This window comes from Colletes latitarsis, chromosome 4, assembly GCF_051014445.1.
Source record: "Colletes latitarsis isolate SP2378_abdomen chromosome 4, iyColLati1, whole genome shotgun sequence".
Lineage (NCBI taxonomy): Eukaryota > Metazoa > Arthropoda > Insecta > Hymenoptera > Colletidae > Colletes > Colletes latitarsis.
This window is the reverse complement of record NC_135137.1, coordinates 34,566,734-34,582,127: the sequence shown is the minus strand read 5'-3', so window position 1 is coordinate 34,582,127 and position 15,394 is coordinate 34,566,734. Positions and strand designations below refer to the sequence as shown.

The 15,394-nt window shown below is 37.0% G+C and overlaps 2 protein-coding genes across 2 annotated transcripts; one reads left to right on the top strand and one right to left on the bottom strand.

The window, feature by feature from the left end:
• Positions 1-4,800: 4,800 nt before the first annotated feature.
• On the bottom strand, positions 4,801-9,016 carry LOC143341203 (uncharacterized). The gene is made up of 4 exons (XM_076763935.1): positions 8,823-9,016; positions 8,501-8,674; positions 8,115-8,247; positions 4,801-8,033 (listed from the first exon to the last, which is right to left on the bottom strand). The coding sequence occupies exons 1-4, from the start codon at positions 8,853-8,855 to the stop codon at positions 6,292-6,294; spliced, it is 2,082 nt and encodes a 693-aa protein (XP_076620050.1). The 5' UTR covers positions 8,856-9,016; the 3' UTR covers positions 4,801-6,291.
• Positions 9,017-9,568: 552 nt separating this feature from the next.
• On the top strand, positions 9,569-12,915 carry LOC143340828 (protein phosphatase 1H). The gene is made up of 7 exons (XM_076763166.1): positions 9,569-9,868; positions 10,061-10,252; positions 10,349-10,606; positions 10,690-10,907; positions 11,300-11,570; positions 11,643-11,902; positions 11,974-12,915. The coding sequence occupies exons 2-7, from the start codon at positions 10,070-10,072 to the stop codon at positions 12,227-12,229; spliced, it is 1,446 nt and encodes a 481-aa protein (XP_076619281.1). The 5' UTR covers positions 9,569-9,868; positions 10,061-10,069; the 3' UTR covers positions 12,230-12,915.
• The last annotated feature ends 2,479 nt before the right edge of the window (positions 12,916-15,394 follow it).

Below are 15,394 nucleotides of genomic sequence, written 5' to 3'. Positions count from 1 at the left end.
AGTCAAACGCTTCGCCTCAATGAGGCGGAAGTCTTTGACCTTCTCCGCGTCTTGTTCGATACGAGACGTAACGGTTAATTTCGTGACACCGGTCTCTTCCGGGCTCGCAACACGCCGGCTGCTCGAGAAACGAACATCCATCGACGAGCAAACGTGCCGTTCGTAGTAGACGTCATGTCGAATGCACCAATATTGTATTCACCCGTGATCCCAACTCCAAATTTTATTGTATAGTATGTTTTTTTGTAAAAGAATAAAACGATATTTTTTATACATAACACGAGAACCGATTACGTAAACCCGGGGACACAAGATCGCACGGGAGGAAATGAACCGCGTCAGCGGTTACGCGATCGGGAGGAATCGCCTCCAGAACTTTCACCGATTACTGTTACGTTACCCGGTGGTACACCTGTTCTACCGTAAGCGAAGTGTCGGGGAGAAAAAGACGCGTGTCGTTCGCACGGTCGTTAAGATAAACGGTGCCGCGCGCAAATCATAAGTTGAGAAAGGTAAAACGAAACGCTGGTAATAGCGAAGATTGCGTACGCCTCTCGCTTCTTATCTTCGATACTTTCGATACGTACGTAAGTACGTGCTCCGCGAGATATTTGAGGAATAAGAAAATATGCTTTTCGAGCGCGGTTTTTACCGGTGGCAATTTGCCGTTAACCGTTTGGACGTAATTTTAACCGCGCGCCATCTCGTTAATTTAAAATCGTAACGCTGTGCAACCGCGTGGCGAGTACACTCTTTTCCCCGTAACCTGGTTTCATTTCCGCGTGCAACGCTCGTTCCCTTTCGCGAGCGCGTGCGCCCCGATCTGATACCGCGTGGAAACTGAAAGTGACTACAGAACGGATAAACGAATTTTAAAATCTAGGAAAGTGGGTCCGCGAACGTCGGGAAGCGCGCAAACGCGGCTCGTGAAATCGTAGAACCGTGTCCGTGCACGCGTACGTCCGCGGTTTGTTCGGTTCGACGGGTTCGCAAGCAGCGAAGAGACTCGTTTACGACAATTTCGGACCATTGACGAATGCCCTCTGCGAATATCCAGTCTATCGACCTTGTCCAACGATCAAGGCAAATTGCACGGATGCGGCACAATCGCGTTTCACGCTGTCGCGTATCGATTGCTAAATTATATTGGATATCGCCCCGCCCGTTGCGAATTACCCGCTGGATCGCCGAAGAAATTATCGATTGAGCGAAACTGATAATAGCGAATCGGGTAAATTGTGTTTAATTGGCCGGTCAACGATGTTACACGATTTGATTCGCATCGGAGAAAATATTTATGAAGTACGATAAACATCGTGCGCCTGTGTGATCTCAAGTGGTCATCGTTGCGCGTTTTTTAATCGTGAGTAGCGGTATTAAAAAATCTTCCAAGGCGCGAAATCACTCGTGCGGATATATAATTATTCGCGTTTGCATAAGGCAGAAATATATAACTTACAGTTCACGGATTGATTGATTTACTGTGGTTCGTGACCTGATTTGAATAAAACAGAAAACTTGGTTAACTCTGGCGTGAGTTAAGCTGAGTCACTGGATTCACCGACTTTGGGACGATATCGTAATAACGAAATTGTTTATGTTAGTAAGAAAGCGATGATCGTGCTGAGAATGTAACTTTATTGAAACAAACAGTACTATGCTACGTTTTAAAAAAGAATTTCCCAGTTAATAGTTTTGATTTCGAAGCAGTTTCTTATATTTCATCTGTAGATAATAGTGTTTTATTAATCGTCTGGAGAAAAATCGTGTCGTCAAATTTTATTTTGCTTTCGAGAAATCAAAGTTCTAGAAACTATGGCTATGGTGACTACATTTGACTCGGACCATGGCACTTCCTAACGATTTAACGCTGCCTTAGATTTAGTTGTTTTGAAGAAAGAACGAAATTTAAGGAGTACGGTTCGTCGAGAAAACGAAGCTTTCGATGAGAAACCAGGAAAAACGGTGAATGTATTTTTTCTTAAATGGGTAGTTTATAATCTACGATGAAACGAGGGTTCGCCGCTGCAGCGTTTAGTACTCAGCAAGCCGTTAAGAAATAATAACCATTAGCCAGGTTTATCTTTTAGCGTCCAGACGAGTATTAAAAGCGTGCTAACCGATGCTTTTGTATCGACCGAGACACGCGCTTGGTTAGCAAATCCCGTTATTTAACATGCTGCAATCCAGGTAATCATATTTAATAGTCGAGGAAGCTCACATAAGAGGAAAAGAGATTTCTTCGATTAGTTGCGGGCCGCATGTGGATAGCGTTCGAGTATAAAGGAGAACGATGCAAATACGAGGTTCCCTCGTGCGCGAGTATGTCGATTGCATACCATGAGTTACGTTTCCGTCAATTGTGACGCAAACGTTCCTTCGCGCGAATGCATTATTTTACCGGTCTGTTGCGTCCGTTCGTGTCCGAATCGTAATGTCTCTGAAAGAAAATTTTAACGTCTTCAAAACGACGCGGAAAATTGCTCGTAAATAACTGTTGGAAACCTATCGTTGGCTGTGACCGATGCTACCAATTTTCTTCGACTCCTTTAGCAACTCTTTGAAATATAACAGTTGGCGCGGTTTTCCAATATGAGTAGAAATCGAAGAAATCTCTTTAGTTTAATTCGAAGCAAATGCTCGCAAAGTAAGCACGATTCTGTGTCATAATACTCGTTCTTTTCAGAGATATTTTCACCCCTCTTACGAAAGAAGAAAGACGTCGGTTGTCGATAGCTGTAACGTTGAAGTTTGAATACTTCGTATTTGTAACATTCGTGTTAGGTCTACGCCCTTCTCTTTAATGGGTATATAGGAAAATTCGCAATTATTTATCCGCCTGGCACGGGCAGCGATTTCTATGCTTCCTCGTTCCCCAGAAATTGGCGCGAAATTGTCGAGCACAGGCGTTTCCGAGAAATCGAAGCGTGCTGCGCCTCGATGTAGACGCGTCTGACGACGTTACACAACGCGGTCTGGAGCACGAGTTTTTCGTTTTACAATTTAAAGAATCGTGACTTGGCGGTTGCATCAATCTCTATTGTGTCTTCCGTCGAGTGTCTTGGAAGAGACGAATAAGGAGGTCCTTTCACGTTCGCGACGCTTTTTTCCGCCGATATGTACGTGGAAATCCGCGTTACGTCAGGACATTTCCCACTATGCACGTCGATCGCAGCGTAATGTTATCGTGCAATCACCGTTCTATTATTATTTCCGCCATTTACTCAATTTTATTAGCGAACCACGTGTGCTTCTTTCTCGCTCTTCGAAACGCGTTAAATATACTATAAAACTAGGTAATCAAAACGACCACTAATCCATCAAAAATCAAGTTACCCCTTAGGAAATTCGAAGCTTGACCTAGTGACCTCGATAACAAAGATCTGAGAAGCAGACGAATGTTCTAACGCATATAAATTTATTTATACAAAAAACTAGATCTAATTCATAAAACTGGCCTAAGAGTAATAACCCCGGAGGATTCAGGACCAATCGTAATTTAAGCTAGTCAAAAATAGCAAACGAGTATCACCTAGGCTATAAAAATATTTAAAAAAAAGAATACTAAGTATCCTCGTATTGTGCTATACCTTTTAAAGCCCACCGTTTGACATGAAATCGTAATAAATTACGCGCTGATGAATAAATAACCAGTTTACACAATAGGACGCGTGAAATGCTTTCGTTCCGCCGCTATCCGTCAAAGAAATCTCGACGAAAAAAGTAACAAGAACGTAATTCGTACGAATTCGAAAGCGATGACCGAGAGAAAAGAACTTCGTGCGCAATCTTTGTTTCGAGCGATTATTATCGCCGAACGATGCAGCGCTCGAAGTGATAAAATAAGACGGAAATGCGAGTTAGAAACTGACGTTTACTGCACGCATGAAGAAATACGTGCGCCTACTTGTTATATCCCATCAACCCCTTTTTTATTCCTAGCGAATGGCGAAATGCACTTATTGTGTATTCGCGCACTCAATTTGCGCATTCGTTCCCCTTCACTTTCTATGTAAACGCGTAAACTTCGCACGTGTGTCAACAAAACCGAACAAATAGTGGATAATTAAATTACATCACGTGTTTGTAAAGAACATTGATACGAAGTGTTCTTTGCAAAATAGACCCTAAAGATTCTCAAGGAAATTCGTACGGTCGAGACAATGTTCTGAAAATCTTGTACAATCGTATCGATATCGCGACCTTCCATTCTTTTTCTTCCGTTCGCGGATTCACAGAACTCGACGGAATTCCATGGGGTGGCACGCGACGCGTCGCGGGAACGTGAAAGGAACATAGAATCCTTCATCTACACGATCCATCACGTTCGTCGATAGATGAGCTTGTTTGCACGAGAAATGATCGTCAACGTAACGTTAATATTGGTACTGTCGACACATACGGGCTTCGAGTTTGCGTTTTACTCCGTAAGTTCCAACTCCTCCACCCACTCAATCGCACGAAGGGGGTAAAACGGAGATGCTGTTACTAACGGACAATCAAGGAAAAGAAATAAATCAACTAGAAAATAGAATAACAAGTAAGCTTCGAAGAATTCAAATGGGCAGGTTAACGAGGAATATTGTCTTCGTTTAATTGACACAATTATAGTAATACACGGATTGTAACAAAATGAGATTGCAAATTTATCGTAATTGTTGGACCATAACTTCGCAAGCGTACGACAAATTACTTTCAGCGTCTAAGCTGTGCTTCTTCCGGATAAAGCTTTATGGAATCCTTCGGGAAAGGAAAGGCGTTTAATCAACGCCATTGGAAATGAAAAGACTTAATCGTGAGCCACGCTTTTCGCGATTCCTCGTAAATTGCTATCGCACGCGCCTTTTATTCGCATCGTCCACAAACATGACTAATTCTTTGTTTAAATATTAAGATTTTAATACAATATCGCTCTATCTTTTCATACTGGCGCTTGAGCGTCGTTACGTGGAGCTATTTTCCATATTACGAGAAATCAATCCAAGAAACTCCCGCGACGAACGGTTGCAGCCAGCGACGTTTAAATTTATCGCTGTATTAACTCGTCTACTGTGGTATTGTAAATGCAACTTTCATCGGAAGTAGACCATCTAGAAATTCCCGGTGTTGCGCAACGCGTTTCAGGATTACTCATTTAAATTCCACTCGAACCTCGTCAACAATCTGTCTCGCATGATGCAGAGCACTATCGACCTTTCTACTCCCCTACGAAGTTGCCGGTCTCCCAACCTTTTGTATCTCTTATTTGCATCGTCGCGGAGAAACTTTCCAAGTTCCACGGCACCGGAACCACCCATCGCGATCGAAAGTTTCTTGTGCCAAGACCGTCGCGGTTCTGAAAAATCTTTCCAACGGCCGTGTCGTAATCCCCCGTCCAGCATTCAAACATGCAACGACAAAGTCAATGAGACTACGTGCGTACTAGTTTCTGCGTTTCCTACGTCGTGAAAGATCATTTATGCGTCGCGATAAATACAGGCCGATTTTCACGCGTGTTGGCTCCGGTTCGACTTCCGCACGTATTCGTATTATAAATGGGTTGCTACGTTTTCAAAACGAATGGCAATCTTACCAATTAACTAATTTTTTAATGACTGCATTGCAGAAACGTATACAAAATGTTTTATCCACGACACAAGGTGTTCGGCTACTGGTATAGGAAATCTTAAGGGGCGATTCTACATGCCAGAATAAAACACGATGATTATAGCATTTTACGAATAATAACAGCTATCCCGCGACATATGAAAGTATCGGAAACGTAGAGTGAATGTTTCATATAATTTATGAATAATTAACGTTTCACATCGATGGTAAAACTATGTAAAGCGGAAGTAAGGAAAGCAATGATCGGATATTCGAATTCTTAAGTACAGCTAAGTAGACGAGCGATATATCGAAATCGAATTTGAAATCGATATATAAAATACGCTAAAATTAACAATGAGGGGATACGTGAGCGAAATCGCAAAATATCGATCTCTGATATCGATCAAGATGTGATCACCTTGTAAGATAGTTTTTAATTGTACTTTAATATTATTAATTACAAAATCAATAAAGAAATACTTACATGAAACTATAAAAGTAAATTACAGTTATTTATTAAAATGATATATTCCCGTATATAAAAATTCCTTTTAACGTTACTACTATTAATAAATTACTACTTATTTTAGATTATTGATACCTTATATAACTTATTTTTAAAAAATCTCTAAGGGATACAATTTCTTCTATACATATAGTAAAATTTGGTTTACTAGACAGACGACTTTAAATCAAATTATATTAACCAGAATTGGTACCAGTAATTGCATTAGTTACATTTTCATTCTTTATGGTGAATGAAGTGTCAGTATTTGTATCATTACCTAAATTAGTCCTTTCATCAACATTGTGCTTCTTAGAACATACAACTGATGTACAATTACTTTCAACTGCTGTACTGGTATCAATAGATGTATTTATGGAGGCATCATTATTCTTTACTGTAATAGAATCAGTATTATTATCACCAGTACTAAGGTTTGTAGTGGCAGTTTGCTTTAAAGCTAGATATTCGTCGACTGAACCCAATGGATTTTTATCTGTTACTATTTTACTTCCTGTTTCTATTACAGGAGATGATGATGGAGAATTTGCATTTGGGGAAGTACTAAGTTTAGAAAGTCTTTGACGTTCTCTCAACCGTTTACGAATTTCGGACTGTATCTTGGACTCTTTTATCACATTTTGAACATCATCTGTTTGATAGTAACGACTCGCCCAAGTTTCAGTTCCATTTAATCTTTGTGCAGGACGTGCCTCAACTTGAGATTTACAGTGCTCACTCTGCATAACTTGTTTGTTTTTTTTCTTATCATTCTCACTGTTTTCTATATCATCCATGTCATCACAGTAATTATCCAAGTCAATTATTTCATCCAAGTCACTGGATTTGTCTTCATCTAACAGTACTTTATTCAATATGCTTGACACTTCACCCGAATTTTGTTTTTTTATTGAATTATTGTGTATTATTTTTGACTTATCATCAGTTCTATGTTCATTTTCATTTAACTTTACATTTTTGGTAATACTGTCTACTGGCAAACACTGATCTCTTTTTGAACTTTTCACATGTTGACTTTCAGTGTGCGATTTGCTTTTATGCGTATCTATCTTAGAACCTGTATTTTTTATTTGCTCTTTGGTGTGTAATTTTTTCTTCACTTTTCTTCTTTTCCCATTAGATTTAGACTGAGTATCAATACTACTCACATTATTACTATGAACCCGTTTAGAAACTTCTGTTTTATGAGTATCTAATTCTTTTTGTGTTTCTACTCCATTTTCAACTACTTTATTTTCTTTAGAGTTTTCTGCACTATTTACACTATGTACACTACTGATATTTTCATTCTTGGCACTGTCAATATTGTCCTTTGTATTTATAACACGTTCATTTTGCAATTTTTTATTTATACGTACACCACCATGAGATTCACCATCACTTTCACTTGACAATAATTCAATAGTTGGAGTTGGCTGAACCACTAATACTACATCTTCATCCTCCACAGCACTACTCTGTTGAGCACTTATAATCCTTTCCAATTGTCTTCTACAATTTTCTTTTTCCTTCATTTCTTCTTGTTCAATTTTAGCTACAGCATTATCAGTCAAAGTATCATTATTGGCTGCCGATTTAGATGCATTGGGTATTATATCTTCCTCTTTCCTTATTAAAGCTCGTATTGCTCTTGCACGCATCTCTAACTCTAACAAATCTAACAAACTATCACCTTCTTTTTCTTTATTTACTTCTGCTTCTTCCTCTTTCTTTATTTGTACATTTTTATAAGAAGTTTCAGGAACTTTCTTATGATTAGGTTTACTATCATTTTTCTTATGAAACAAAGATTTCCCTTTTTGTTTAACTTTATCCTTTTTTACCTTTCCTTTAAGAGAATGCAATCCTTCTTCCTGCTTAAGTACATCTTCATCAGTAAACCATTCTTCAGTATCAGAAATAATTTCCAAAGAAGGCCCTATTACCATGAAGATATATTTAAGTGCAATATCTAAATCATAACACTTTTATCTTTAATACATCCTACTTTTTTACATACCTGAATCATCTGACTCTGATGTATCTGATGATTCCATCATGGTTTTCCCATTCAAAATACACAATATACGCACTTTTGACATACCATTTAATTCATTAGCACACCATTCTTCTAATTGTCCAAAATCCATTTTCTACAGCAAATTATTATATAGCACTTTATTATTTTGTACATATAAAATAATATGCTAAGTGCGTAAAGTGAACAAAAATGTTGTGTTTAACATAACCTCAAAATCTAGTTACGATAAACTTTGAAAAATAACAACAATGTGTGACATATATACTAAATTAATTTTGTTACAGATGCAGTTTAATATGTGACAAGCCATTACATAAAAAACAAGAAAATTAACAGTTCATTTAACACATCAATGACAAGCTAACCTTTAACACTTGAGGTAACATCATTTGTATCTTTTCTGTTTTGACAGATTTGAAAAGTTGTCGAGCTAATTCCCGACGATCTGACAAATAATCTTTAATTGGTTTCAAATCTTGTGCATCTACTTCTTCGGCTGACGATAGCGAGGAAGATGTATCAGATGAGCTACTTGCATCCTGTAATTTCAATGTAATCATTATCAGATACATTACATTACATATAAATTACTTATTTGATATATTACTTCGTCACAAGCATATTGTATAAATATTGTTAGTAAACAAAGAATTAAGAAACATAATAATACGAAGGTTAATTACCTACCTCAGTACGTGCACTCTTCTTTCCTTTTGACATATTGTTAATGAAATATTTTACACGCAACAAGTTCGTACAAATGATTTGTGCAAACGGCCTTCAATTTAATTATCTCACACTACATTTTTCAGTCATTTTAAGTCACTTATATTCTTAAATATTACATAGTCTATGATATGAACTCCCTCGTGGCTACTACCTCGTCGTGGTGAGGGAGCTTGTGCTCCCTAGTGATTTTTAGAGCTATACCGGCGGGGATTTTTGATTCCTGGTAGGTTCTACCATGCTGGAAAGTTCAGGGTGAAGAGACACATGAAATATAAGACTCCTGTTGGTCGTCACAATGACCCATTCACAATTCCTTTTTTTGTTTTGTGAATTGTACGTGACGGCAGGAGGAATGGGGGTCTTGGCTTAACCGTTCGGACCATGAGTATGACGACTCTATGTCCAACAAGCCGTTTTGTTCGTGTGGTTCCGCAAGCTAATTCAAATTGGCGGAACCGCAAAATGGTTCATTGGTGCAGTCTTGCCACACTGGTGAAAGTGGCAGGACGAACCGGGTAGGCTGTCCTACAGGATAACACAGGTACTCACCGGGCATGGTTGCTTCGGTGAGTACCTGTGTCAAATCGGATAAAAGGCGATGATGGTGTGCCACCATTATGGTGATGCCCAGGACACGGAGCAACACACAGGCAGATGAGCACCGTGTCCTGGAGCAGGAAGTTAGTCGGAACTTCTCGCTGACCACCATTTTACCCACTATGGTGGCCAGCGGGCATGGCAAGTGGTGGCCTCCTTCTGCGAAGTAGTCATGTCGTAGAAAGAGACCGCCGAGCGGGGGCGCAACGTGTCAGAATATAACCTATTTCACTGTTGGCAATAATTTGTCAACAAAATGTTACCAATTAAAGAAATTACCAACCTATAAACAATTCGAAGTGTATAATTCTATTTTCGAAAATAGTATTACCGAATTTGCATGAATATTTGTAGTGCAAAAATTAATTTTGTTATTCACGACTGACAGATGACAGATAACCAAATCAGTAATTACAACTTTGTATGCCTTTCGTTGATGTTATCATACGTATGCGCCAATGCTTAATTCCTTAATACGAAACAAAGTATAATTTAGATGCTATTACCAAAAATGTTATTTTACTTATAAAATATATGTTATGACACAATTTATTACATTTGTCACGTACCACATTTGTCATTTTTGTGTTCATAAATAGCAGGAAAAAATGCTAAACAGATTTAAATCAGTATTATTGAATGCTGTTGGTGCCAGTGAACTTGGCCAACAGTATCCTAATGATTCAGACAATGATGCATTAACAGATTATATTAATTCAAATTTTGCGGAAGTTGAAAATAAACCATATAGTAGACCTAGTTTCCTAGGATTAACAGCAGAGGAAACTCAAGTATGTGCTTTAATATATAATGGCTATTATTGTATATGAATTAAATATCTCTTCATTCATAAATAATCTGAACATATCTAATGTGTATTATAATAGGTAAGTGCTGATCACAGAGTAAGACCAATTATAGTTCCAAGAGATTTGAGTCGGTTACCATGGTGTGCTGGTTATGCAGAATGTATAAATGCAGGGAAAAGTACATGGAATGAGGATCAAGCCTGTGCAATTCGAGGAGATCTTAAACTATCAGATGTTAATATCACATTGCCTTATATCATGTTTTCTATGTTTGATGGTCATGCTGGATACCAAGTTGCTTTAACAGCAAGATTACACTTACATAGGATAATTTTGGTAAGAAAAAACAACCTTTGTTAAAAAAATTTATAATTTGCTTTTGTAAATTGTATTTTCAAATAGTATATAATTATGTCTAGGAAAGGTTAATGGCAATACCTGGAAACATATTATTGAATGAAGATGAAGATGATTTTGTAAAAGGAAGAGATTTAGTCATTGGTGCTATTGAATTAGCATATAGGCAAATGGATCAAATGGTAGAACTTCAAGCTCTAGATGGAGGTGGTGGTTGCACAGCTATTACCATTTTATTTCTCAATGGTATATTATATGCTGCAGGTGCTGGGGACTCAAGGTGACAACCCTAATATTTAATCTTTCAGTGGCTATGTTAAGTTTTATGATATAAATGGCAGTTTGAGTTGATAAATAGCATACTTTATTATTTTTCACTATAGTTTTTGTATAAACCTCCTGCATATTTTCGAGAATTCTGGATATTTTCGGGAACCCCGAACATTTTCGAGATTCCGCATTTCCCTATAAAATACTCGATTTTTGCAAATAAAATTTTACGAATATCAAGTTAAAAACAATCAGGGAATTAAATATTATTAGCTTAGAAAAAATACAATTAAAAACGCTGTTTCTAAGACTCGCGATTCACCCCACATGACGATCGGCTTTAGAACATCTAATATAGACAATAAAGATGAGAATAATTCATGACAAATATATAATGGACAGAGCTGTAATTGTGTTGGACGACACCCAGGGTGCACTGACAACAGATCATACCCCTGATTCGGAATCTAATCGTATTAGAGCATTAGGTTTTTTGAGAAGTAATGAACTATTGAAAGGTCACTTCACACCATTGGAGTTCCGAAAACGACCTATGCAAAAGGAATTAGGATCCACAGTTTTGTATAGAGAACCTTATATGACAGGTTGGGCATACAAAGTATTAACTCATTCTGATTTAAAACTACCTCTCATCTCTGGACATGGCAAAAGAGTAACTAGTTTTGACATTTAAACAATAATGATAATACTTATGATAGAAGTTTAATTTAAACTTGATATTTAGAGTCGAGTTATGGGTACCATAGGAGTGACACGTGGTTTTGGAGATCATGGCTTGAAAGCAGCCAATACAAGAGTTAACATAAAACCATTCCTATCGTCACAACCTGAAGTGCAAACTATACATTTGGACAGTTATAATCCCACAGAACATGACTGTGTCATTGTTGCTACTGATGGACTTTGGGATGTTGTATCAGATAAAGCAGCAGCAAATATACTTAGGAAAATACTTGCTCCTTGTACCCCTCCATTGGAATATAGGTACTTATTACTTTTGAGAAATTACAATGTATATTTTAAAGACAGGAATTACTGAAAGTTTGTAACTGCAGGCTTACAATGGGTGCTCAAGAATTGGTACAAGCAGCAAGAGGCAGATTAATTGGACGAGTTTGGGTGGGTAAATCAGAAAATCCTGAAGAAACTGACGACAAATTTTCACCTATGGCATCGGTTGATGATATAAGTGTTTTAGTGGTACCATTATATCCTTATATGTGTGAACATAAGCAATGGTTGAAAACAACACATCAAGAAAGAAGATATTCTATGGATTCGTTACACATATCAGTTAATAATTCAATATAATTATAATTTTGTACAATAAATAATCGAAACTGTAAGAACTAGATACTTTAAATTTTAGTAGCAAAGTTACAGTTGAGTTTAAGTGTATATTCACAAATTAGTGTACTAATCAATCACAGAAGTATCATTGCTTTTACACAGCTTTTAACAGATAATATTTATATGTATATTTAAGTTTCAATTTATCCAACAAGTTTTTTTGAAGTGATAGTTTATTATATACTGCCACTTTAAAAATGAAATTAAAAATTGCCATTATTACTTAACGAAACATTCCAGTTATAGAGCATTGAATATAAGTAATATAATTTTAAACGTTATGCAACATCCAAAGTAGATATAAAGTTTGTTTAATGTACGCATGATTTTGAATGGAGTGCAAAGAGTAGTAATGAAACAGAAGTAGCTACAATTTGTATGAAAATAATCTTATTACAAGTACATATTATATTGAGTAACTTTATCTCTTTATCTTATATCTTCATTTTGAAGTAATTAAATTGAAATTGTGTATACGAACTATCAGTAAGTGGTTGGTCTACACAAGACTTAAAAAAGAAAGTTGTAAATAAAAGGTGCATTGCTTTATTTGTAACAGTGAATAGAGAAATGTATGTTTTATCATACTTTTATATAATCTATTTTCGTTCTGATGTAATCAATGTAATTGAAAAATTAAATAAATGTTACATTGCATTTAATTCAGTAATTTCTATCTCATCTCAAATTACTAGTCTTACTTGAGATTATTACTTATTACAAATTATATTTGCTATATAAATAAAATTGAAATACAATTAAAACACATTGTTGGAATTTTTCTTTGTCTGACTGTTTGTTCACTTGTTTCGAGTTACCTCTAATTCCGTTTTACTGATTTCAATTAAACGACTACTTATTTATTTATTCATAATTTTGTTCAACTCACGCGCAAAGAAAGCTGCCGATGGAAAGGACATCAACGCGGACGAAGCTGAAGGTCACAGTCTACATGCAATTCCGAATCGTGTGTAATCGTGGATAGTTTCTGGTATTTATAATATTTCGAGGCGGCCAATGTTGAACAACAGTATAATAAATTCACCACGCGTAATAGTTTTTCGTATTTTAATATTTTAACTTAAAATCATCAATGATTGTCGGAGACAGACCACGGAAAATTCTCTTCGCGGTGAACGTGTTAAATATTGTGTATCGTCAGCACAAATGAACGTAAAAAGCACATTGTCGAAGGACACAATAATGTCAAATGAATTTTAACGTATATCCGCACTACAAGCAATAATATAAAAAAGCACAAAGATAAAAACCGAATCACCGTAGGAAAGTGCTCTTCTTTACGTGAACGTACGCGCGTTGCTGGGCGGAACTAAAGCTGCCGTGACAGCTTCCGGTCGCCCCCGGCGCGCGGCACCATTCAATTTAAAAAATTACTACTGCTTGAATCGACAGCTTTCCGAAATCTTCTTTACGGTAAGCCATCAAAATTTCCATCGCTGTGAAAATATTATTTCTACTCGATTTAGCTAACAGATTAAATACGACTGAAAGACTAGGTTATCCTCAAACTAATTACGCGAAACAAAGAATTTTTAAACATTTATTAAACGTTACGAAAATAACTTTTTCATTGTTCTTTAAATAACGAGACTTTCAGTGCCTTTTGTTCGAAGTATAATCGAAGAGAGATGCCCAATTATTTAGGTTATTTACAAAATATAATTTAAAAAATATAAAATTAATAACAGAATAATAGCAATCCAAATCAGCTCGATACGAGTACGTTTAGTTATAAATAAATACTTTCAATTGTTTATTGTGTACTATTATCCATTTTTAATTTTGTTATTAATAAATGTTCGAAAACGTTCTATTTAAGACGTACTGGATTCTTCGTAAATGGTTATATAAAGATTTTGGTCTAAGTTGCTATCCGAGCGTAAAGTCTATGTTATCCTAGGAAAATTGATGGCGTTATAGAACTTGACCGACATAATTCACGTCCACATTTTGATCGAGAATTATGACAGGTTATCTGTCACGGTCATCATCGATGGTAGCTTCGTGGATACCAAGGGACGCAATGTTTCTCTCGGTAAGGGGTGGCGAAAGAAAGGATAATGGAGAGAAAGCGAGAAAGAACTAGTAACTTACGGTGTATCGGAATGGCCGCAAGTTAGGGGTCTCGTACTGCCTCGATACATCATCGTTAGAGAACTTTGGACGGCTTCCCGGTTACGCCATTGATGGCTTCCTCCGATAGAACATGATGTATCTGCCTCGCATTGCTGCAACGTGGAAGTAGGAGTCGGATGCAATTTGAAAGTAAAAGTACAAATTAAGCGATAGTAAAACATTTGTCGACGGTTGTGTTTATACAGGGTGTTCGATCACCCTTGGGAAGAATTTTAATGGGAGATTCTATAGGCCAAAATAAGACGAAAATCAAATATATCAATTTCTTGACTGAGGCTTTGTTAAAAAGTTATTAAAAAATTTCAAATTATTCACGGAGAAATGTTTTAATCCATGTTATAAGGTCAAAACGTTTCACTCTTCCTTGAACGTTCAATTGTCGAGATAGTTTCCTCAGTTTCGTTTTCGCAGAGTTTTAGATTTCCATAGAGGACACCGAGTGTTTCAATGTTTACGATTCGAACGAAACTTTGGATCCACGCTTTCTACAACAGGTCTTGGTAGCAATTTGCCTGGCACGTTTCTCAGAATACGAAGTCAACTTCGCCTCGTTAGTTCCTCAGGTGGCTCATGCCTGTTGTCAACTCTCTTAGTGTCCTCGTACCTAATGTCCCTTAGCTGGAAACTAACGCCTAGTTGCCAAACGTGATGCAACGGATAATGCGACAAGTTTGCTGTCCAGGGATTATGCGACTGACCAGTTTCCTGCTCGAGTCTCCTCGCGCATTCACGCTATCCATATTTGAAGGAAGCCCCAAGTTATCCTCGAACGTTTATATCAGTAAATTCGAACCTGTGAGTAATCGCAATTTCTGTGAAAAATATCTAAGAGACGATAATGTCAAAAATATAGGAATTTATATAAAAAACTACGATCTAATCTTGAAGTCACGCCACAACCTTGTGTATCGATAACACAAGTATTTAATCACAGTCGTGAAAAAAGCTGGAACACATACTATTAATCAG

Coding starts and splice junctions, on each gene's coding strand:
- LOC143341203 (XM_076763935.1), bottom strand. CDS start 8,855: ATGTCAAAAGGAAAGAAGAGTGCACGTACTGAG. Junction 8,675..8,822: donor AGAAGAGTGCACGTACTGAG/GTAGGTAATTAA, acceptor TTGAAATTACAG/GATGCAAGTAGCTCATCTGA. Junction 8,034..8,114: donor ATCAGAGTCAGATGATTCAG/GTATGTAAAAAA, acceptor TCATGGTAATAG/GGCCTTCTTTGGAAATTATT.
- LOC143340828 (XM_076763166.1), top strand. CDS start 10,070: ATGCTAAACAGATTTAAATCAGTATTATTGAATGCTGTTGGTGCCAGT. Junction 10,253..10,348: donor TAACAGCAGAGGAAACTCAA/GTATGTGCTTTA, acceptor GTATTATAATAG/GTAAGTGCTGATCACAGAGT. Junction 11,903..11,973: donor ACCCCTCCATTGGAATATAG/GTACTTATTACT, acceptor TTGTAACTGCAG/GCTTACAATGGGTGCTCAAG.